The following is a 23022-nucleotide window of genomic DNA, read 5'->3' on the forward strand; positions in this document are numbered from 1 at the left end:
TCTCATGTCTGCATATATTGTATGTGTACATATTTAAGTATTTCACATAGTTTGCTTGTTTGTTTGTTTGTTTACTTGTAACCGTTTGAATAAATTTGTGACTTTTTTGTAATATTGTTTAGTATGCTTTTTGGTCTTTTTATTGTCTGTGAGGTCATTTTGGTCTATACAAATAAAGCAGACTTGCCTAATGATTTCACATTTTATTTTCTCAACAAGATCTAGCATGTTTGCTGTTATGGATATAAAGAAATATAAAGCATAGATGGGGATAGCAAGACAAAAAAAAACACATGGTTTATTAAATGAATGTATGAAAGAAAGATGAAAAATGAAAGAGTTAGAGTTCCTAAAGCCTTTAGGAAACAACCAAAGACCAAAATAAACACAAAATGAATAGACTGTACTTGTACTACTAAGATTCATCCACCATTTATGACTCGATTAGCTCATTATTACAGGAAATACTCAAGTTAACATGTCTCCTCTGAAGTCTGCAGCCTCTCCTGTGAGACTGAGAAAGAAAGCAGCTTTACTTCTTGCTTTCTTTGACCAGTTGTTCCACTTCCTTCATGAGGCGCAGGCAGAGCTCATCCTGCCACGGCAGAGCAACACACTGAACCGCCACAGGTAGACCCTCGCCACCGGTCACTGCCTGAACACAAAAACACACTCCTGTCACTTAACGCTTGGCAGCTGGACACACCACAGTCTCCTTCATCCACCTACTGACAAACTCTGAAACTACTAATACATTGTGTGTATATCTGCATGGCAACAAGGAATGTGACAATATTTCTAGTTACAATAGTCTGATACGTTTCATTTCTTGGTTTTGTGTATGGATGGGCCTTTTACATGTTGGTGTTAAAGAGTCTGTTTAATCATTATACCCACCACCACCACACTGGACATCTCTAAGTACATAAATGCTCCCGGAACCATAATGTAAAGTCATGTAAAGGCAGCTGGTTTCCCTATCTCTTATACAGCATTTTCTTTAATAAAATGCAAGAAAAAAAATGCTGGTTTCAATGTTCCCAGTCTAAGGGCTTTTTAACTTTAAACATATTGTCAAAGTTTTGGTCATCTGTTTGTTAATTTGTTGGTTATTTAGTGGAGATGCTTTTGAGTGCCCATTGTGGTTTCTCAATCCAACTATTAGAATAAACAACCAACACTGTGAAAACACTTAAAAAAATTCTCTTACCCAATCGGTAACATTCAGAATAAAATTACGTGCCTCACAAATGTTTCACATGATGTTACTTATCAGGGCTGCAATATAGAGCTGTTGCATTAATTTAATTGCCATTTTGAAATACACAGAGGATTTGGGGAATGACATCAAGTAAAAGGTCCACTGATCTCTTACTGACACTATTGATTGGTCACCCATATTGGACATTTAACATTAGTGAAACAGGTCAACAGCTGTAAGTTCTATGGCATCATAACATTATCGTGGTCATCACAGTTCTATCCTGTTAAAGAAGCTCAGAAATGACCTCACTTTTAGAAAACCTAAGAGCCCTAACTTCCACTAACAAGCCAGGCTGGTCCAGGACAGAAAGATGCAGGTGACTGAAACCCCCCCAGAAATTTATTCTATAATAAATTCATCTATAGTTTAGGCTTCACATCCGTGTCTCCTGAGAGATTATACCTGCATGAAAACCTAGTCTTACAGTAGATCCAGCTCCATATATTTCACCAGTCTTCCCTCACTGGTATGTTTCACTTACCTCTTTTAAAACCTTGTCAAATTTGTCGGGATAGTGCTCGAATTCCTCCTCATCCTCTGCAGTCACTGTAGAAACAGTGACTACACCGGCAGGAAAGTTTAGGAGATTGTAGACAAATGTGTAATTGGTATTGACTGAAAAAAAAAAAACATTGAATGATGAAGAATACGGAAAGAGAATTCTTTCTTTAACCAATACAAATTTTGTTGCCATTTCATCAACTCATGATTTGGAAATTTTAATAAAAATGCATTCACATTGCCATTTGTCTTAATGTTCTAATCTACATGTAATTCTCTTAACTGAGTAATCTCTATAGCAATGGTGGGCAATAAATTTTCCCAAGGGGCTACATGTGAAACTACAACTGCCTTGGAGGGCTGCACTAATAAGTGGAACTTTGTGAATCTTTAAACAAAACAGCTCTGGATGAATGTTGCTCTCCATCTGGCTTGAAAGAAATTGCAACTTTCCCATGAAAGCCTTCATCAAGTTGTACAAATGCCTTCTATTCAGCATCGCAGGGCTTTGGAATGTCTTTGCCTTTCTTATCACAACACCTCCCAGTGTATATTTCAATGCAAATGTAACAAAGTCAGCTCCAGTTCAAAATTTCAAAAATTTGTCCGTGTCAGGTTTGAACCACAGCAGAATGCTCTCCATAAACTTAGTACACCGCTCTCCTCGGGACTTCACTGAATACTAAGAGGGAATGTCTTGTAAAAACAAAAAGATCCCAAAATCAACACTACTTTCTGCATCATGTTTTTTTGTATGTCAGGTGACATCCTTCAGGGGTAACAGACTAGCATCTCTCAGAAATGGCTCTTCCAAAATAAATGACAGGAAAGCTGTAATCTCTGGAACATGTACATTTTAGAAAACTAACAGTCACCTAAAAATATTTCTGATCTTATTTGTGACTTATGTTTAAAACTAAACATCTTATAGTTTACCTTGAGATTACAATTTGTTGAGAACAAAGTGACGCACAGACTATGCTGTTTTATTGTACTCAGTGTACCATACCTGAGGTTTTGCCACAGTATAAGAAGTTGTAGGCTGGTCCAATCACAGGACACAGCAGCACATCAATGTTGCAGCTCCTCCAATGTGCTATTGTCTCTTGAATGTAGTCCTAAAGAAAACACAGGAAATCTCAATTTCTCCTTCAGACTTTCATATGTGACCATGCATCATCAGCTGACAGTACCTCAACAGCAGCATGTTGCTTCCACAGCTCTGGAACAGACCTAAGAATGAAGCAGAACGTTTGGATATAATTCCTAGCACATGGAAATGTAACAAAGAAACTGAGATTCAAGCACAAATGAACAATTTCACGAATACTTTCTCACCCAACTCCACAAAGAGCACTCATTCTGGCAGAAGTGTGAGGAGACTGGGGTAAAAAAAAGTTTCATCAGAATAAACTGTCAAGATCAAACTGATGTATGAATTCATATACATCTGTCAGAAGACGAAACAACGCACCACAGGTTTGAGGAAGAATGAAATTATTTTCTTCAACCACTTAGGAAGCCTGTATACAAAAATTTGTGGCTCCAGACAAGGGTCCACAGGTCCCCCCTCCCTAAAATTAAAAAAGGAATCCTTGGCACATGGGAAAGTAATCTGGTCAGAGAAATTACTGTAATGGTTCCAAAAAGAAGCACAAGCCCATGTGCCCTATAGATAATGTCAGAATGGCGATGTTCACTGGTTAGCGCTGAAACAAAAATTACATTTCTAGCTATTAGATGATGTAAGTTAACAAGAACATATTAAGTAATTATTAAAAAAAAAAAAAAGATCCAACTCACAGTTTTTGTAGCAGGGTGGTAGTTCCATCTGCCAATAAGCCCCTAAGCCACAGCTCAGGGACAATTTCATCCATCTTCAGTGGACAGTAAGGGACAAACTAAAGACATAAATAATATTAAAGACATATGGCTCACATAACACACTTGACCGCAATCAGTGTGTGTGGTGACGTCTTACTGTGTGTCCCGCCTGCTCTAGCAGAGCTTTGACCTCTCTGACGCCTCGGGCCATGCTTGGAGATGGATGCGTGTAGCCATCGCTTTCCAAATAACCGATCCTTAGAGGTTTGGAGCTTCTGTATATCTAAGGGTGAATCATTTTGAGAGATGAGATGGTGAGATAGCCTTTATTTGTCAGTTGCAGTATCAGTATATGTATGTGTGTGCATGTCCATAGTTCAGCTGAGACAATGTCCTTCGCCCTGCCAGGCTAAGTAAACAGCCAAAACAGCTGTGTAAACAGCTGGCGCCAAAGGGGTATCCGCATAAGTGATGGTGGTTTTTACTTTAGTGCGAACAGCTCATTTGAATTTCAAAGCAGTTCTACAGTCCAACACTGGTCTCTCAATCTCCCGTTGGAGAGCCGCGAGCTTCGCCATACTTGCGTTCTGTGATGTTGTCATTTCTTGTGCTCAAGGAGCCAATTCTGAGAACTCACGGCAGTGTGCCTTCCCGAGATGTCATCCAATTTGCGCCCAGAGATGTTATTCCGGGCTAGCCCTTCCGAGATGTATCCAGTCTGCAGTCAGAGATCTTATTCTGAGTATTCACAGCAGCCGTAGCCTCTCCAAGATCTTATCCGTGCTGACTCAATAAGACCATTTTGAGAAACTCACGCCTCTCCCATCGTTCCAATCCCAGCGGGCAGCCTTGTGGGGGTTTGAACAGCCAGTTCCGCTTCCTTAATTCTTCGATAACTCAGGGCCAAGCCAGCTCCAATCAGCCAGAACCCTGTTACCATGGTTCCGAATAGGTAGATATCTTCAGCACTCAGGCTCACCCGAGCCCAAACTTCTCGTTGAGAAAGGGGTGTCAATTGCATTCAGAGACCAGTTGATCCAATCCATAATTCCTCTTTTAGATTTTAGAGAACAGACTGTGAGAGAGTGTTCCAGGGAAAATACAAAAAAAACCACGAGACTAGACAAGGACATAAGCAGGGAAGATAAGGGAGAGGAGAAAAAGTGCGCCCGCCTCCTCCGAGAGCCAAAGAAGAAAGGAAAAGATGGCCTTTAGTTAACTTGTTTTTAAATATAAATGTTAATGTATTGTTTATTCTAAGACATTAATACATTTAATAAGTGTGTTAAGACAATAAGCCATTTCATTAATTTACAAGTTTGAACATTTAGTAACTATCTGGTCAAAGTCCAGTAAAATAATCCTGAACAGTCTTCATTTCACCTTCAACTTTCAGGTTAACCTCCTAGCACCTGGCGTCCACATATGTGGACATCACATTTTGGGTTGTGTAGACCAAAATACTACATACTACAAGGGCCTGATGTCCACTTACAAGGGTGTTATACTGCCACTGTATGAGGCAATTACAAAAATTGTCATCAACAGACACACCTCCATGTTAAAAGGTAATGGTGGAACAGTGGGGTCCAAAGAAAACATGTGGTCACAAAGAAGTGCCTGCATGCACAGAGCCAGGCTGTCCACATCTCTTGCCATGGGTCCAGGAGATGACGACACTAGTTTAATATAAAACAAGAAGCAGTAAACCATATTCCCAGACTGTGGAACATTACAGCAGTTATGTAACGTCACATTTTACTTTGTTTAGTAAGTAGATATGTCACTTACCTGTCTTTTGCCCTCGATAAATTGGACGAACTCCCTGTGAACTAATCATTACACAAAAGATGAGATAAAAGTTTTTCTCAGCAATGTATAATAATTTTCCAGGAAACTGACTGAATGAGACCCACCTGAGCCGACCTGCAGTTGGTTTGAAACCACAGATTCCACAGAAGGATGCAGGAATACGGATACTGCCACCTATATCAGTGCCTATACCAAGCAGGGAGCCCCCTCCCCCGATGAGAGCCCCCTCCCCACCAGATGAACCTCCAGAGGTCTTCTGGGGGTTATGAGGGTTCACAGTCTGCCCGTAGATAGGATTACTGCAGTCATAGCTGAATGTGGCCAAAGACATATGGGTAATGAGTCCTTGCATATTATGCACACTTGTAATGGGCAAAGACAACTAAATAAGTGCACATAGTATTTAAATGTACTCCAGATTTATGTCAATCTCTGATAAAAGATTTACCTCAAAAGACCTTGAGGCAAGTTGGTTTTCACAAAGGGAATAGCTCCTTGTTTCTTCAGGACTTGAACAAGCACACTGTCCTTTTCAGCGGGCTGGTCCAGGTTAATGACCACACCACAAGAACAGTCATGATTCTAGTGTTGGATTAAAACAAAGACAATAATTGTACATCAAATACCTGAGCTATGATGCTCGAGAATACTATACTCAGTCCTGTTTACACTGAGTAGGAGACGCTCTGTATCTCACTGTACATCTGTATAGTGACAATAAAAGCATTCTGTTCTATTCTATAACATACTTACTAATACTGATGGGTACAGAAGAGGATTAGGACCAACGAAAAAAAAGTGGGCACGTCTTTTTTTTTTCTACTTTTCTCAGAATTCTGGAAAAGAAGAAGAAAAAAGACGTGCCCACTTTTTTTTCGTTGGTCCTAATCCTCTTCCGTAGATGGGAAATACCTTAAATGCAATATTTTCTTTGATGCTAACTGGAACTCCGTACAAGAGACCATCCTTGTTGGAGCCAACAGTTGTCAGCTGGTCCAAACTCTCCAGCAAAATTTCAGTGCAGCAGTTCAGCTTTTGGTTTACAGCCAGAGTCTGTTGGAAAGGAAACAAGCACAGACAGATTCAGACAAACATATCAATCTTTGTAAGCCCTCTGTGGAATATCAAAGTCTTTTTGGAAACTCAAATATTTCTTTGGCACATAAATCTGGTTTGCTTTCATAAATATGTCTATAAACCTTAACCGTAGCAAAGACATAAGTGTAAGTAATAAGAAATACCTAGTTAGCTGATAGTATACCTAAAGTAGAACACTGATACAAGACTGGAAAATGAAATTGATTATTTAGTGTAGACATTATCTTTTGCTCTATTTTATCCATTATGTAAGCTCTGTGTTATGTTAGGTCAGGGGTGGGCAACTCCAGGTCTCGAGGGCAGGTGTCCGGCAGGTTTCAGATCTCACCCTGGGTCAACACACCTGAATCACATGATTAGTTCAATACCAGGCCTCTGGAGAACTACAAGACATTTTGAGGAAGTCATTTAGCCTCTTGAATCAGCTGTGTTGGATCAAGGACACATCTAAAACCTGCAGGACACCGACCCTCGAGGCCTGGAGTCGCCCACTCCTGTGTTAGGCAGTGAACCTTTGCGTCATGCTGAACACTGAACTTTTTCCATGTAAGAGTAAAACACATCCTCAGGGGTAAGTGAGCCTTCCTTCAGTTGCTTTGTCACTTCAGATAAAGACAGGCCAAGGATGAAAGAAGAGTCAGTGGTTGGATGCTAGAAGACACACAAAGAACCATGTCAGAAAAAAGCTGCAACAAAGAACTAAAACGGTATGGATCTACAGAATCAAGATTCTTTATTTGCCAGTGTTGCATCTCCCTACCAAATTGAATAAAAGACAGCTTGCTAATGATGAAATAAACAGCAATGAAGACGTATAGAAGGAAAAACCCATCGTAAATTGTGTAGACAACAATGTGAATAGAACCAGAACAGGCTCAAGAAAACTGAGCACTGACTTTTGTATGGACCTATCAGAGGGATGAATTGCTCAAAAGCATTTTGAGTAACTCACTGCATTTAGGCATGGAAGCATGTTCAAGATGACCTGCTCAGATTCATCAAAATTGTGAAGAAACGTGATTTATGTGACTAAACGTGGCATGACTGTCAGTGCCAGATGTTCCGATCTCAGTATTTTAAACGCTACTGATCTACTGAAGTTTTGAAAATGCCTTGTTGATGTTGATATACATATACTCAAAAGTTTAGTGGCTTCTCGACAAGAACATCGACAGGCTCCTGTATTTCTTATTATGCTTATAAATCACATCACGGGCAGAAAAGTAGCTTCTGCAAGGGTTTCCTTAGAATAACAGAAAAACCATATTTACTTCTAAAGAAAAAAACAAATACCTGATTGTATTCGTTTTCGGATGGCTGCTTTGCTACATTAGTGCAAGATTATGCACTAATGTAACAAAGTTCAAATCTTCTTCTTGGTGTTATTGAGTTCACTGTACTCTTCTTCTGATTCTGGTCTCTAAATTCACCAGAATCTAATCAAATAGAGGACCTTTATAGTGTGTTGGAATAGGAGATTTGCATTATGGATGTACAGCCAACAACTCACCAAAACTGTATTATGTTTTTGTGTCAATTTGGATCAAAACTCTAAGAAAACAACTAGTTGAATCTCTGCCAGGAAGAATTTGGGGGGTGGCTTTAAAAGAAAAGGCAATCTAATCCAGTAATAGCAAGGTGTCTCAAATAACTTCTCCACAGAGTGTAAATGCAAAAGACAATCTAGAAATAGCAGTAGGTTATTATCGCTGTGTTTGTTGGCTAAGTTTATTTTTTTTTGCTCAAGGTAAGCCTGCTGACAACAAAAGCTGTCAGTGATCTGATAAATTATGTCAGGTTCGAACTAAAAGCAGAAAATTCAATGTTAAACTTTCCCCAAAAAAACTCCTAAATTAAGGCTGAACTCTCACCAACTCTTTGTATCGGAGCACCGCCTGCTCTCCCCGCTGCAAGCTCTCATCTCTCCTGTTTTTGGCTCTCCTGATCTTTTCCTCTGCCTTTCGATGGCTGCTGATCTTTTTCACCAACACAACCACAGATCCCACTGCACAGACAACACCAGTGAGCAGAGCCGCCCTCTGACTGTCCATCTTCACTCCCTTGAGAAAATCCTGGATGTTCTGCAAGGCTTGCATCTTTGTCCTGTCACCGCAACTCCAGTTTTAAACGGCACAGGTCAGCCTTAGTCAGGCTTAAGTATGCTAATCAAGAGGGCGCTGTTGTGCCTAAATCGTTGTCAGGGACCAAGCAGTAAAGCATAAAGGACACAGCTGTTTTAATTCAAAAAGGGGGTTTTATTGACCCAAAAACATGAAGATATATTTAACAAAGCCAAAACTTAAACAGGAAGACCAATAAAAGAGGTCAACTCAATAGACTAAACTCAAGATAATAATTAACAAAACCTCAAACAAACATAAGATAAACTGACCTGCTGAAATGGGGGAACTTAAACACTGGTTTAGCTAAACCAAATGACACACACGGGGAAAATAAAATGGCTGCCATATAACCAACTAATACAAGTCAATTAAACAAACATGAAACACCCCCCAGGCAATGAAGCATGTGGTGCTATCCAATTAGGCTGTGAGTGGTACTTCAGGTCTCCCAGCCCTTTGCCACACCTTTTGCCAGACATAAACACACCAGCAATGTTTTGGTTCTATAACATTTTTCTATTATTACTTTATTATGAATTATAGGTGCAAGAGTTTTAGAGTGTGGATAATTAAATAATAGATCAATGTAATAGCAAATTGTGCCTTGTTCTCAGATTCACAGCAAGTGGAGAGTGATAGATGAGATCAGGAGATGGAAGGAGGAAGAGAGGCAAGAATGATTCACAGGCAGAGAAAAGTTTGTTTCTCACAGTTTTGTTCCCTTATGGTTTCAAGCACTGTCACTAATCTTTGCATTTTATTATTATCTCATAACACTTGTTTAATCAGCTACCATCTCTCCTATGGACTTTTTAATGTCTACAGCAGGAGTGGGCGACTCCAGGCCTCGAGGGTCGGTGTCCTGCAGGTTTTAGATGTGTCATTGATCCAACACAGCTGATCAGGGCTGGACTGGGACAAAAAATCAGCCCGGGCATTTTGACTAGTTACCGGCCCACCATGGTATTATAGGAAAAGCCATAAAGCCTTTATAATAAACTTAAACCTACACCATCCTCCCTATTCTGGTATTCTAAACAGTACTTAGCAAAACTATAAAACAACCTAATTTATAATTACATATACCTCACTAATAGGGTTGCCACCTCCCAGCAAAAAAAGAAAAGAAAGAAAAATAGGAAACCACTCCCCCACCCTCTGCCTCAAGATGCTTTACTGACAAAACCGATTTTAATTTAATGCACGTATAAAACAAATGCACAGACATCTATTATTTTTCTCCAGTAATTAAATAGATTTAACATCTTTCTTCAACAGAATTGCAGACTGCACAGATGGTATCTTAACAAAGGAAAGAATACCATAACTTACTAGGGCATATACTAGACTTAATATTTACTGAATACAATAATGGATTTCTATACATTTTACATCAGATAAAAAGTTTGGTTGTAAGATTCAGATAATTATTTATTAAAATGTAGACATCATGACCAGCAGGTTTACAGCTGTGGCTCCAGCAAACATCAGCTGATACTAGAAATTAATATTAAATAAATTCTAACAACAGCTGATCAAGCTTAAACGTGCTGCTGCTGTTTACCGCGACATCCGCTGGTTTCCTCTTTCTGGCGCAAAGTGGGCGATAAATAAACAAGAGAGAAAAGCCGATCAGCTGATCATTGATCAGTTTCATGATTGAAGTAGAAACAGGAGAGGGAGGGGGGAGAATGAAAGAAGAAGAGGCAGCTGTGCAGCAAAGACAGAATAAATCCAGCTTTGTGTCTTTTTCATTGTAGCTGAAGTCCGGGACAAACTGTTCCTTTTCACCTCAATACCAAACGCTTGATATTTTCTCTGAATACGAGACGATTCCGTTTTTTACGGGACGGTTGGCAACTCTAATAATTAGCCTTATGAACAAAATAAAGTTCAACATCAGTAACATAGCACCCACCCAGCTGTATAGAAACTCTGTCATGCTAGCTAGTACGCAGTACGGAAAAGTCAACACAACGAAAATAAACTCCACCTAAACTTGGTTCATATCTGACCCAGAGAGACTGCAGGTTATAACTTCTTACCTGAAGTTCAGTTCACCTGACACTCGGACCAGCAGCCGCTTCGGGTCTCTCCTCTTGCCTCCCTTTTCCTTCATCCACCTGCTGGCTTTCACCACTTGCTAATGTTATTGAATCTGTGGAAGCTCTGCGATAGCCACCACACGAAGTAACGAATAACAAGCCTATTTAAATCCCAGTACCGAGTAACGCCTTCCTGGTTTTGGCATAATAACTAGTTACCGTGCTCGTTACCACAATAATAACGTAGTTACTGTAACGCGTTACTTAATAACGCATTAGTCCCAACACTGCTCACCACATATCCAAACCAACATCATGACCAGCAGCTTTACAGCTGTGGCTCCAGCAAACATCAGCTGATACTAGTAATTAATATTAAATAAATTCTAACAACAGCTGATCAAGCTTAAACGTGCTGCTGTTGTTTAGTGCGACCTCTTTCTGGTGCAAAGTGGGCCAGCCTGGTTCTGCCGGAGGTTTCTTCCTGTTAAAAGGGAGTTTTCCTTCCCACTGTCGCCAAAGTGCTTGCTCACAGGGGGTCATATGATTGTTGGGTTTTTCTCTGTATCTACTGTACAATATAAAGCACCTCGAGGTGACTGTTGTTGTGATTTGGAGCTATATAAATAAAATTGAATTGAAAATTGAATTGAATTGAAAAATGTTTATAGAGGTCATACTTTTATCAAGGGGTATACATTTGTCATGACTGACTTGAGTAGCTGAGTAAGTTAAAGGGTTGCTAGATCAAGACTAGCAACCCTAAAACGGAGAAACCTTTATTATCTAGCGTGCATCAAGACTTAAAACATGGAGCAGTTGAGTCAGTTTTAATTCTCACATGTTTAAACTGCCTTGCTCACTACTGCTCAGGTTACCTGTTGGGAAGTTTTGAACAAAAAGCCTGTCTTCTAAAAGCTATATGGAAGTTCTGGAAGTTTTTTTTTCAATAATATCAATAATACATGAGTTCAAAATACAGTCGTGGAATGTGGAAGCTGCTCTCTTCTGTTGTTTTTTTGGCTACATTATTACATGCTGTAAATTCAATTCCAAAAAATTGAAAAAGTTCTACATTTTGTTTGTACATTTTTTTTTTTACTGAAGCTCACTTGATAATTACAACAAAGTGACAACAAAGCCCAAAACTCGTGACAACCAATCCTATATAAGGGTTTCAATCATCAACAATGCATGCAAGTGAAACAGTGTGACAACCAACCCCAGTCAACCCTACTGGCAGTGCAGAGGATGCTCAACCCTTTGACACATTTAAATAGCATTTATGGGGAAAACTCAAGTGATAGGTTTGTAGCTTGAACCTATTCGCTGGAACGTTGAGGACAATATAATTACACAGCAAGCAAGACACGAAGTAGGCAAAGTTCTTCATGTTTCTCGTGCATGGGAGAGAACCGGACAAACGCCGTTCCTTCGCTTGACCCCAGTTGCTCTCGTCCGTTCTCCCGTAACACTGCTCTTTTATTGAGGTTACATGAATATGCATAGGTTCATGAACATATGACGTCTACATACACACAAAGAGTACCTTGCCTTTGTGTGTGTGTGTGTGTGTGTGTGTGTGTGTGTGTGTGTGTGTGTGTGTGTGTGTGTGTGTGTGTGATCTGTGTGAGGTCAAGATGTGACCCTGTGAAGACTCCCCAAAGCTGGTGCCAGGAGTCTAGCGGGTCCATCTGAACAAAAGGCTCTTATACTTAATGAGATATACGTGTGTTTGCCATATATCAACAAGAGAAGATACGACCTCTCCTAGGAGGTGTGTGATCTTATGCCAGAACACTCTGTAGAGGAGTGAACGCACTCCCCTCTTCATGCTACACAGAGTTGTTACAGACCTCCTAGGATGAGACATTCTTTCAATCTACAAATGATTATACACCTCTAAGCATATATGGTTAAATATTTCTAAGCATAATTGGCAATCAACAATACAAAACCTAACATCAAGTTAACGTGTCTCCTCTGAAGTCTGCAGTCTTTCATGTGAGACTCAGAATGAAAGCAGCTTTACTTCTTGCTCTGTTTGACCAGTTGTTCCACTTCCTTCATGAGGCACAGGCAGAGTTCATCCTGCCACGGCAGAGCAACACACTGGACCGCCACAGGCAGACCCTCGCCTCCAGTCACTGCCTGAACACAAAAAAAAACACACCTGTCACTTAACGCTCAGCAGCTGAACATACCACAGTCTTTTGCCTTCACCTACTGACAAACTGTGGAATTTCAGATACAGATTATGTATAAGTGCAAGGCCAGAAGACCTGCAAAAAGACTAAGATGAGACAATAAATGACAGAACCACAAGGAAATGATACAAAACACTGACAAATTTTGGAGTCACAATAGTCTGATCTGGTTCAGTTCTTGGTCCTGTGTAGGATGGATCAAATTGGGCAATGACCTTTCCGAAAGCACTGGAGGGTTGCCCATTATTGGACATTCTTTATGAGATGAGATGAGATGAGATGAGATAGCCTTTATTTGTCAGTTGCAGTTACCCACAACCGAGATTCAGATTCAGAAGACTTTATTTATCCCCAAGGGGAGATTAAGAGACTGACTTTGCCGACCGTACATACAATAGACAAACATCACATTGGGGAGACAGGTCAGGCTGGGTAGCTGGCCGGTCAGCTACACGAGCAGCGACCCGGGACCGAACAATGGAAAAATGCACAACATCAGGAAAGACAAGGAGAAAAAAGAACTCCCCCAAGACTGAGCTCCAACAGGGGGATCAGTTTGAGAACAGAAAAAAAACACCTCAGCGCATAGTACATGAAAAACTCTTAATACACCATAGAAACACATGACAAGCAACAGGGATGGATAAAAGGTGAGAGACAGCCACTGTAGACAGCGCATCCAGGCCTGCAGCATATGCGCTGGTTCCCTGTGATCCACCGTCTGCATTGGGAGGGGATAAGCATTGAAGGCATTTGGAAGGGGAGCGGGGATGAATGTATATCTGTGTATGTCCAGAGTTCAGCTGAGAGAGTATCCTTTGCCCTGCCAGGCTAAGTAAACAGTCTTCCAGCCAACCCAAGTGGCTTTGCGTAGGATAGGGGAGGAAGAGTCTAAACACCGTCCGTTATCCGGGAGAATTTGTTTTGTTCAGCTCCAGCCTTGAGACCACAGCTGTTGCCGAAATGGTAGCTACATGAAATGATGGTGTTTTTTTCCTTTAGTGCGAACAACTTACGTGAATTTCAAAGCCGTTCTAGCAGTCCGACACTGGTCTCTCAATCTCCCGTTGGAGAGCCGTGAGCTCAAAGAACAAATTCTGAGAACTCAAGACCGCCGTGAGCTGTTATTCAATTTTCGCTCATATATATATATATATATCTATATATATATATAGATATATATATATATATATATATATATATATATATATATATATCTATATATATATATATATATATATATATATATATATATATATATATATATATAGATATATATAAAATTGGCAAAATGGAGAATGGCTGATTTTGAAAAACAAGAACTATTTAGTACTTTATATTCTTTCTTTTATATTTCCAGAGGTCTAAATTGCAGTAACAAACCCTTTTTAATCTTCACAGAGGTGTAATAGGAACATGACTCTGACGGCCGTGTCTACAACAGCACAATTGAAATAATCTGCTAATATTCATTCATTTATCATAGTCATATAAATCAGATACAGAGTAAGACTGTCCACTTCAACCTTACTTTCACATTTAAGTTACTTTGCAGCCCTCCTGTAGGCCCCTCACATGCAGGAGGTGGAATGTAATGTATGAAACTTATGGGCAGTGGTTACAGTCTTGCTGCCTGTATGTTAGAGTTCTCACTGACTGGTTGAGACGGTTGGTACCCTCACTTGACTGATGTAGTTAAACAACTCCTGCATGACTCATTTCAATCTCATCTCTGCTTTTGACAGATGATGTGCTCCTGTTGGCTTTATCAGGTTGTGGTATCCAGCTCTAACTGGAGCGGTGGGTATAAGAATTTGCACTTCCAAGTCTGAGACTGTGGTCTTCAGCCAGAAAAGGACGGAGTGCCTACTTTGAGTCAGGGAGGAGTATGGTCATGAGCTTTGGGTTGTGACCGAAAGTTCAAGATCGCAGATCCAAGCCTTCTCCAAAGGATTACTGGACTCTCCCTTAGAAGTAGTGTGAGGTGTTCAGCCATCCGAGAGAAGCCAGAGTAGATCTGTCACTTCTCTACATTGAAAGGAGCCGGTTGAGGTGGTTCGGGCATCTGATTAGGATGCCTTCTGGACACCTTCAGGGTGAGATATTCCAAGCATGTGCTACATTGGAGACATGATATCTCTCATCTAGCCATAATAAATTATCTATAGTTTAAGCTTTACATCTGTGTCTCCCAGAAGATTATTTCTGCAGGAAAACCTGCTGTCACAGTAGCTTAAACTACACTATGTGTTCAATTAGTCATCCCTCACTGGCATGTGTTACTTTCCTCTTTCTTTTTCTCTTTTTTGAGTAATGACACCAACTTTGATACACCTCAAACAGGCAGAAACATTTGACCTCACACAATGCAATTAATTTGCATGAGTGTAATGTCTTTGATACGCTGCTTAGAAATGGTGGTTCTCAAAGTGGAGCCAATGAGAACCCAATGAGGTCAGAGAACTGATTTGCAATTGGAATCGCTAAATTCTTATCTATTCCCATCCCTACTTGGTAATCTGTATGTTTTTAATCACATCTTTGTGTAGCATTCCAAATAAACTGACGAGTGACTATGTTTTCAATCAGTCTTATCTCACTGGTACATGTTGCCTACCTCTTTGAAGAGTTTGTCCCACATGTCCTGATAACAGCCCTTATAGTGCTTGAGTTCCTCCTCATCCTTTGCGGTCACTGTGGAAACAGTGACTACACCCGCAGGAAAGTTAAGGAGATTGTAGACAACTGTGTAACTAATAGCAGCTGAAATAACAGAAAATATAAATATATTATTATGTAGAATATTTATTAATATTCAATATAATAATTAATATTGAAATTTATTTGTCCAGGCTGTCAGGCTGCTCTTGCCAAAGTAATGTTAAAAAAAGCAGTTACAATCAAAGAGTCAAAGTTGTGCTGTGATTCAATGCAAAATCACAAAAAATAATCCATTCTCTAACAGGGAGTTTATCAGCAAGTGTTTTGTGGCTGAAATTGGACAAACTGTGATAAACAGAACACTATGTTGTCACTTGCACTGAGTGTATCATACTTGGAATTTTGCTACAGTAAAACAAGTTGTAGGCTGGTCCAATCACAGGGCACAGCAGTACATCGATGTTGCAGCTCCTCCAATGTGCTATTGTCTCTTGAATGTAGTCCTAAAGAAAACACAGGAAATCTCAATTTCATCTTCAGATTTTCATACGTGACCATGCATCATCAGCTGACAGTACCTCAACAGCAGCATGTTGCTTCCACAGCTCAGGAACAGATCTAAAAATGAAGCATATCATTCCTAGAACATGTATAATATGAAAATCTAACAAAGGATGAAGTACAAATAAAACATTTCAAGAATACTTTCTCACCGAACTCCACAAAGAGCCCTCATGTTGGCAGAGACACGAGGAGACTGCAGATAGATAGATAGGTATGCATTATTCTGCTAAATCACTCAATCCGGTGATTTAAATAAACAGACCATCTATTTGACTATTTTTGTATGTGTCTGTCACAGAATTGGAGGGCTTACCTTAGATTTGAGCAGAAATGAATGGATTGTCTTATACCACTTAGGAAGACGGTAACGATGAAACTGTCCCTTCAGACAAGGGTCCTCGGGTCCCCCCTTCCTAAAAAGAAAGGGCTCATTAGCACATAAGAAAAAAGCCTATTTTGAGATACTTAACTAATTAATGGAATAGTTTCAAAACCAGTCAACACCATCGTGTGCTCAAGAAGACAATGGCAGCATCTCTAGGTATTAAAAACCTATTAACTAAACTGTTAAAAGAAAAAACTCACAGTTTGGTTAACAGGCTGGTACCTCCATCTGCTAAAAAACCCTTTACCATTAGTTCAGGGAAAATTTCATCCATCTTCAGTGGATGGTAAGGGACCAACTAGAGAAACAAAAGCCAACATTAAAAAACATGACTTGAAAATGATTGTTATATGTTTTTGTTTTTGTTTTTGTGTGTGTGTGTGTGTGTGTGTGTGTGGTGACGTCTTACTGTGTGTCCTGCTTGCTCTAACAGAGCTTTCACCTCTCTAACGCCTCGGGCCATGCTTGGAGATGGATGCATGTAGCCATCGTTTTCCAAACAACCAATCCTTAGAGGTTTGGTGGTTCTGTATCTCTAAGAGGGAATCACTTTTTGTTTTTAATGCTCACATGAAATGAGACCATTTATGCATATATATGCACAGGCAATTACAACAAAGGATTATCAACAAGTGACATGAATCCCACAGTACAAGACACACCTCCATGTTAAAAGGTAATGGTGGAACAGTGGGGTCCAAAGAAAACATGTGGTCACAAAGAAGTGCCTGCATGCACAGAGCCAGGCTGTCCACATCTCTTGCCATGGGTCCAGGTGAAGATAGCACTAGTTTAACATGAAACAAGAAGCAGTAAACAAAATTCCCTGACTGTTTTTTCCCAGGACTGTCTATCAGTATCCCAATTTTGATTCTGTATATATGTAGTAGGGGTGCAACGATATTCGTATCGATATTGAACCGTTCGATACAGTGCTCTCGGTTCGGTACGCATATGTATTGAACAATACAAAATTTGTAATTTATTTTATCAGCTTTCCTTCTGACGATGCTGTCTGTGTTGAGCGCTCAGTGAATCTGCGTTCGACTACTCCGCCTAGGCTGCACTTTTGAGCGCAGATCCACTGAGCGCTCAACACAGACAGCATTGTCAGAAGGAAGAGCGCAGGGCAAGCTAGCGAGACAGAAGTTAAGCTCTCCTTGCAACATGGAAAATTGAACCTCCCCCACCCTCATTCAGATCTGGCCTTTGGAACTATTTTGGTTTTCATGTGACGTATGACCCTGAAGGTAAGCGAGTCATGGACTAAAGTAAAACAGTATGTTGGATGTGCCATGCAATGCTCAATTACATGGCTGGGAACTAGTGCGTTAGCGCAGTTAGCTCGTTAACGTGTTGGCCGTCTAGCCCCATGCACGGGTGATCAGGGGTAGCTCGTTAACGGAGATTTGCAGTGTTGTGGCGTTAAGGTCATTTCAACGAGATTAACCTGACAGCACTAGTGGGAACACAACGAATATGACTGCACATTTACGCCGACATCATCCTAGTGCAAAGACAAGTGGAAGCAGACAAAAACAACAAGCGCGTATGCTACAAACTTTAACCGAGTCATTTAGACAGCCGTTAGCACATGATTCTCCTTATGGGGACCTGATATGTTTAATATGCTGCTGAGAATATAGCCCAGAAGAAGCGTATAGTATAGCTTTTACTTTGGAAAGAGCCATTTCTCTGTAATAAACTCTCTTTTCCAAAGATGAGTGATTCCTCAATCAGATACAGGGCTCGCAATATCGCTAGCCCGACGTCCCGGGGCTAGCGATTTTTCCAGTCGGGCTACCAAAATCTATCTCTTCCCTGCCCGTCGGCCTATCGTAGGAAGGAAAAATATATGTCAATGCTTTTGCATTCTTTCAGAAATGTAGCTGGGTAATTATGTCATTGGCATCGGTGAGCCACTGTCAATATGTGACATATTGAAATCACGTTTGAATTTGCGCTTGTTTTTTTGCTTTCACTTTGCAATCGCGCAAACTGTGTATAGAGAGCGACAGCACTGATTGGTGAGTGACGATAATTTGTGCACCAATTCCTCTGACATCGTCTTATCAATCGTTAGCTTACTACGCAAACATGACAAGTGAAATCTCCCACAGCAAGCTTAAACATGTGAGAGGTTGATCGCGCAGAGAATCGCTGAGCGTTATGTGAGTGCCTGTGTAAGAGCAGCAGGATATATATTTCAGTTCTGCTGAGCCAAATAAGACAGGTCAGGGTGAAGAAGTGACAGCCAAGGAAAAGCTTACCACAAAACGGAGAAGTTATGACAAATCAGACTATAAGGCAAAAAGAAAGTGCAGCTTTATGGTTTCATGGACAAAAGAATTTCTGTGGCTGTGATATGATGAGCTAAATAACCAGGGCTGCACATAAGTGGTCCGCAGGTGCGCATTCGCTGTCAAAATAAAAAACACGCACAAGGGTTAGGGTTAAATTTAAAAACTGTACTTTTGAGTTAAAATATATATTTATAATTTTAATAAATGACAAATTAAAAAGGCATGAACATTTTTTTTGTATCGAAAAAATATCGAACCGTGACACCAAAGTATCGAACCGAACCGTGAATTTTGTGTATCGTTGCACCCCTACTAAGTAGATATGTCACTTACCTGACTTTTGCCCTCTATAAGTTGGACAAACTCCCTGTGAACTAATCATTACACAAAAGGTGAGATAAAAGTTTTTCTCAGCAATGTATAATAAATTTCCAGGAAACTGACTGAATGAGACCCACCTGAGCCGACCCGCTGTTGGTTTGAAACCACAGATTCCACAGAAGGATGCAGGAATACGGATACTGCCACCTAGATCAGTGCCTATACCAAGCAGGGAGCCCCCTCCCCCGATGAGAGCCCCCTCCCCACCAGTTGAACCTCCAGAGGTCTTCTGGGGGTTATGAGGGTTCACAGTCTGCCCGTAAATAGGATTACTGCAGTCACAGCTGAATTTGAACAGACAAGAAGGTGAGAAGTCTTTGCATGTTATGCACATGTGGAATAGCAAACACAACTGACTGAGTTTTAACCACATCAGACATAAAAGGCAGATGGGGTATTGTCATCACCCCTCCAGGTGGGCAGAGTGGATACCCAAGTTTGTGAATGTGATAACTCCAGAATTAAGTGAGGTGACATAGGAATTTCGAATTGGTGTATCTTCTAAAAATCTTGGATGACTTTGAATCTCAATGACTTCGCCCTTAAGGTCATAGGTCAGCTTTTCTAAAAATTACCCGGATTTTCAAATTTATGCCATAGGTGCATCTAGGAGGCTGACGGGCAGAAATGGCAGACACCGGTATTTTTAAATTGGCTCTAGATTTATGTCAATCACCGATAAAAGATTTACCTCAAAAGACCTTGAGGCAAGTTGGTTTTCACAAAGGGAATAGCTCCTTGTTTCTTCAGGACTTGAACAAGCACACTGTCCTTTTCAGCGGGCTGGTCCAGGTTAATGATCACACCACAAGAACAGTCATGATTCTTGTGTTGTGAAAAAAAAGAGAAAGAAAGAAGAAAAAAGATGATAATGGTGCTTCAAAGATGTGAATAATAATGCTTGGGAATGCTATAAGTTAGACATAACATAGAAATTAGTTAGAAATACTGACCAGAAGGCCTGCAATTGATATTTGCATTATTTAACCTTTGTAATACCTTAAATGCAAGATTTTCTTTAATGCTAACTGGAACTCCGTACAAGAGACCATCCTTGTTGGAGCCAACAGTTGTCAGCTGGTCCAAACTCTCCAGCAAAATTTCAGTGCAGCAGTTCAGCTTTTTGTTTACAGCCAGAGTCTGTTGGAAAGGAAACAAGCACAGACAGATTGAGATTAACTTATCTACCTTGAAGGGACCTTGATCTTTGTAATCACTCTGTAAAATATTGAACTCTTGTTGGAAACATTGAACCTTTTGGTGTATTTGAGCTATTATGAAAGATTTGTGTCATGTTGGATACTGAACCTTTTCCATGTAAGAGTAAAGCACATCCTCGGGGGTAAGTGAGCCTTCCTTTAGCTGCTGTGTCAGCTCAGACAGGGAGAGTGTCAGGATGAAAGCAGAGTCGGTTGTCGGATGCTAGAAGACACAGACCCACACAGAATCATTATGTCATTAAAAAAGCTGCAGCAAACAAATAAAAGCATATGAATGTAGAGATTTTCCACTTCTTTACAAACTCTGTCAAACGTGACAATGACAATTCACAGTGCTTAAATGGTGTCAATGGAAAATTGTATTTAGTAGTCAGTATAATCTTTTAGTGATATAAGTTTGCATATGGTAGAATACTGCATGTAGTTATTTGTATTAGGAAATATTTAACCATGTATGCTTAGAGGCATATAATTAATTGTGTAGTGACAGGATGTGTGATCTCTAACAGGCTGCAGGCTTGGTGCGCACTCCAGGAATGCACCCCCACGTCCTGGGAGCATGAGAGTTCGTACCTTGTTTTATCGTTTTACGGTAGGATTAACGTAGCTATGTCTGTTTTAGTTTAAGTGCTTTAACTGCTGGACTTCCTCACCGTGTTATCTAGGGTGAACCATCTAGGGTGGGGGAGACTACCGTCTTTGTGACCAAGGATGTACCTTTTGTGCTTTCATGTTATATGACCCTTTGATCAGCAACACACACACACACACACACACACACACACACACACACACACACACACACACTGAAGTATAAAATAAAGACCGGGGCAGTTTCTCAGCGCGAGTCTCAGTTTGGAGGCTGCCCTTGCTAGCAAGAAGTTCTGTGTGTTTCTCTTCTCTGAGTCTTTACTGAAGAAGTGTTTTAGAACATTTTCCCTAACAAATGGTCTCCACAATTACCAGATTTAAATCTGACAGAGCACCCTTAGGATGTGGTGGAACAGGAGATTTACATCACTGATGTGCAATCAACAAATCAACTGCAACTGGTAATGCTATTGTGTCAATATGGACCAAAATCAAACAAACGACCTAGAATAGCTGCATATTATTGGTGTGCTTTTAACTTTTATTTTAATGCTCATGTTTAAAAGCCCTCCTGCCAGCATGGCAGGTAATGGCCCATTGAAGTTGCCCGTATATGACTTACTTTTGTAACGATTTTGAAATGCTCTAAATAGAAAAAATCCTGTTTCCACAGGATAATTTCACCTTAGATCAACAGTATACAACCTCACGATGTTACCATATCAATTTCAATTACTTTGGAAAGTAAAATCAGACTGACTTGATATTGACATGGTATCACTGTGGGGCTTTATACTGTAAATACAGAGTGAAATTATCCTGTGGAAACAAGAATTTTTCTTTTTAGAGCATTTTGAAATCGTTAGAAGAGTAAGTCAAATATGGGCAATTTCAGATTTCTGTGGTTGGATAGTGTTGATATAAAATGCAACTAGTCTTTGTAAATATGACTTTTGCTTTTAACTCATTCACTGCCAGGGTTTTTGAGCATTTTTACTCATTTTTGAAGAGCCACAGAAAACTGTGTGTTATGATCATATAAACGCTGAACCTACCAAAATGAAGAACAGACTCTCTTCTTCCATCCAAAAAAAAAGCTTGTTTCTACCATTTTCCATTCTTTAGTAATCAGCTGTAGAAGAGAGGTGGGTTCCACCAAAAATTCCTGTTTTGACCACAAAAAGGGAGAAAACGAGCTTTTTGTGAAAAATACATTTCAAGCAGTCTGATGTTCACTGACAAGCTGCCCGAGGTTGTATTCTAGCCCCTCCCATTGAAAAACGTAATTGACATCTATAGACGTCAATGGCAGTCAACGTAAGTTTTTCAATTGACATCTATAGACGTCAATGGCAGTGAATGAGTAAAGAGCATTCTGAAGTCATTGAAAGAGAAGTTCAAAAATGAAAATTCACAGGGCTTTTACTTTGAAATCCAAAAGGAGATGGCTTTAATATTGACATGTTATTTTGAAATCAGGTTTCAACATCTTTTGCCATAATACTTTGAATACACAGGGAATGTAAAACAAAGTGGAGGCTGGCTTGACTGCAATGCTTGAATTGGAGGCTGGCTTGACACCAGTGCCAGGTCTGAACTAAAAGCACATAATTTGTTTTGATTTCTATCTAAAGAAAAAGTTAAACATTTCAGTGTTTAAAGCTCTGAACTCTCACCGACTGTTTGTACCGGAGCACCGCCTGCTCTGCCCGCTGCAAGCTCTCATCTCTCCTGTTTCTGGCTCTCTGTATCTTTTCCTCTGCCTGTCGGAGGCTGTTGATCTTTTTCACCCGCACAACCAGGTATCCCACAATGCAGGCAACACCAGTGAGCAGAGCCGCTGTCCAGTTGTCCATCTTCACTCTCTTAATAAATGGTTCAGTGTTCTGCGTGGTTTTCGTCTTTGTCCTGGGGCTGTAAATCATCGGCGGAGCGGGTAGGGAGGCTTACTGGGCTTAAGCCCGGGTTGTTTCAGAAGCCCAGGGTTTTTTGGAATCTAGTTTATTTCACAGTTAGATGCCTGACTGACAACTGTATAAAAAA

General features: G+C 40.3%; 1 protein-coding gene across 5 annotated transcripts; it reads right to left on the minus strand.

Annotated features, from left to right (window-relative positions):
• Window positions 1-190: 190 nt before the first annotated feature.
• Window positions 191-23005, minus strand: LOC101475573 (vitamin D3 hydroxylase-associated protein). 5 transcript variants are annotated; one of them, XM_076880265.1, is made up of 15 exons: window positions 22656-23005; window positions 20477-20590; window positions 20168-20308; window positions 19860-19993; window positions 19246-19452; window positions 5381-5421; window positions 5144-5268; window positions 3747-3872; window positions 3569-3666; window positions 3240-3339; window positions 3104-3147; window positions 2959-2998; window positions 2775-2883; window positions 1746-1879; window positions 191-655 (listed from the first exon to the last, which is right to left on the minus strand). In XM_076880265.1, the coding sequence occupies exons 1-15, from the start codon at window positions 22902-22904 to the stop codon at window positions 533-535; spliced, it is 1785 nt and encodes a 594-aa protein (XP_076736380.1). In that variant the 5' UTR covers window positions 22905-23005; the 3' UTR covers window positions 191-532. The 5 variants fall into 5 exon arrangements, with proteins under 5 accessions (XP_076736380.1, XP_076736381.1, XP_012775590.2 ...); XM_076880266.1 differs by lacking the exons at window positions 19246-19452; window positions 19860-19993; window positions 20168-20308; window positions 20477-20590; window positions 22656-23005 and adding exons at window positions 5506-5712; window positions 5850-5983; window positions 6314-6454; window positions 7037-7150; window positions 8371-12691; XM_012920136.5 differs by lacking the exons at window positions 191-655; window positions 1746-1879; window positions 2775-2883; ... (5 more) ...; window positions 5144-5268; window positions 5381-5421 and adding exons at window positions 11744-12818; window positions 15492-15637; window positions 15930-16038; ... (5 more) ...; window positions 17147-17271; window positions 19121-19161.
• Window positions 23006-23022: the final 17 nt, after the last annotated feature.

The sequence above is a fragment of the Maylandia zebra genome, linkage group LG23 (assembly GCF_041146795.1).
Source record: "Maylandia zebra isolate NMK-2024a linkage group LG23, Mzebra_GT3a, whole genome shotgun sequence".
Lineage (NCBI taxonomy): Eukaryota > Metazoa > Chordata > Actinopteri > Cichliformes > Cichlidae > Maylandia > Maylandia zebra.

Coding starts and splice junctions, on each gene's coding strand:
- LOC101475573 (XM_004555040.6), bottom strand. CDS start 22,904: ATGATTTACAGCCCCAGGACAAAGACGAAAACCACGCAGAACACTGAA. Junction 19,453..19,859: donor TTGCCTCAAGGTCTTTTGAG/GTAAATCTTTTA, acceptor GTTCAAATTCAG/CTGTGACTGCAGTAATCCTA. Junction 16,293..16,412: donor CATTTCTGCTCAAATCTAAG/GTAAGCCCTCCA, acceptor ATCTATCTGCAG/TCTCCTCGTGTCTCTGCCAA.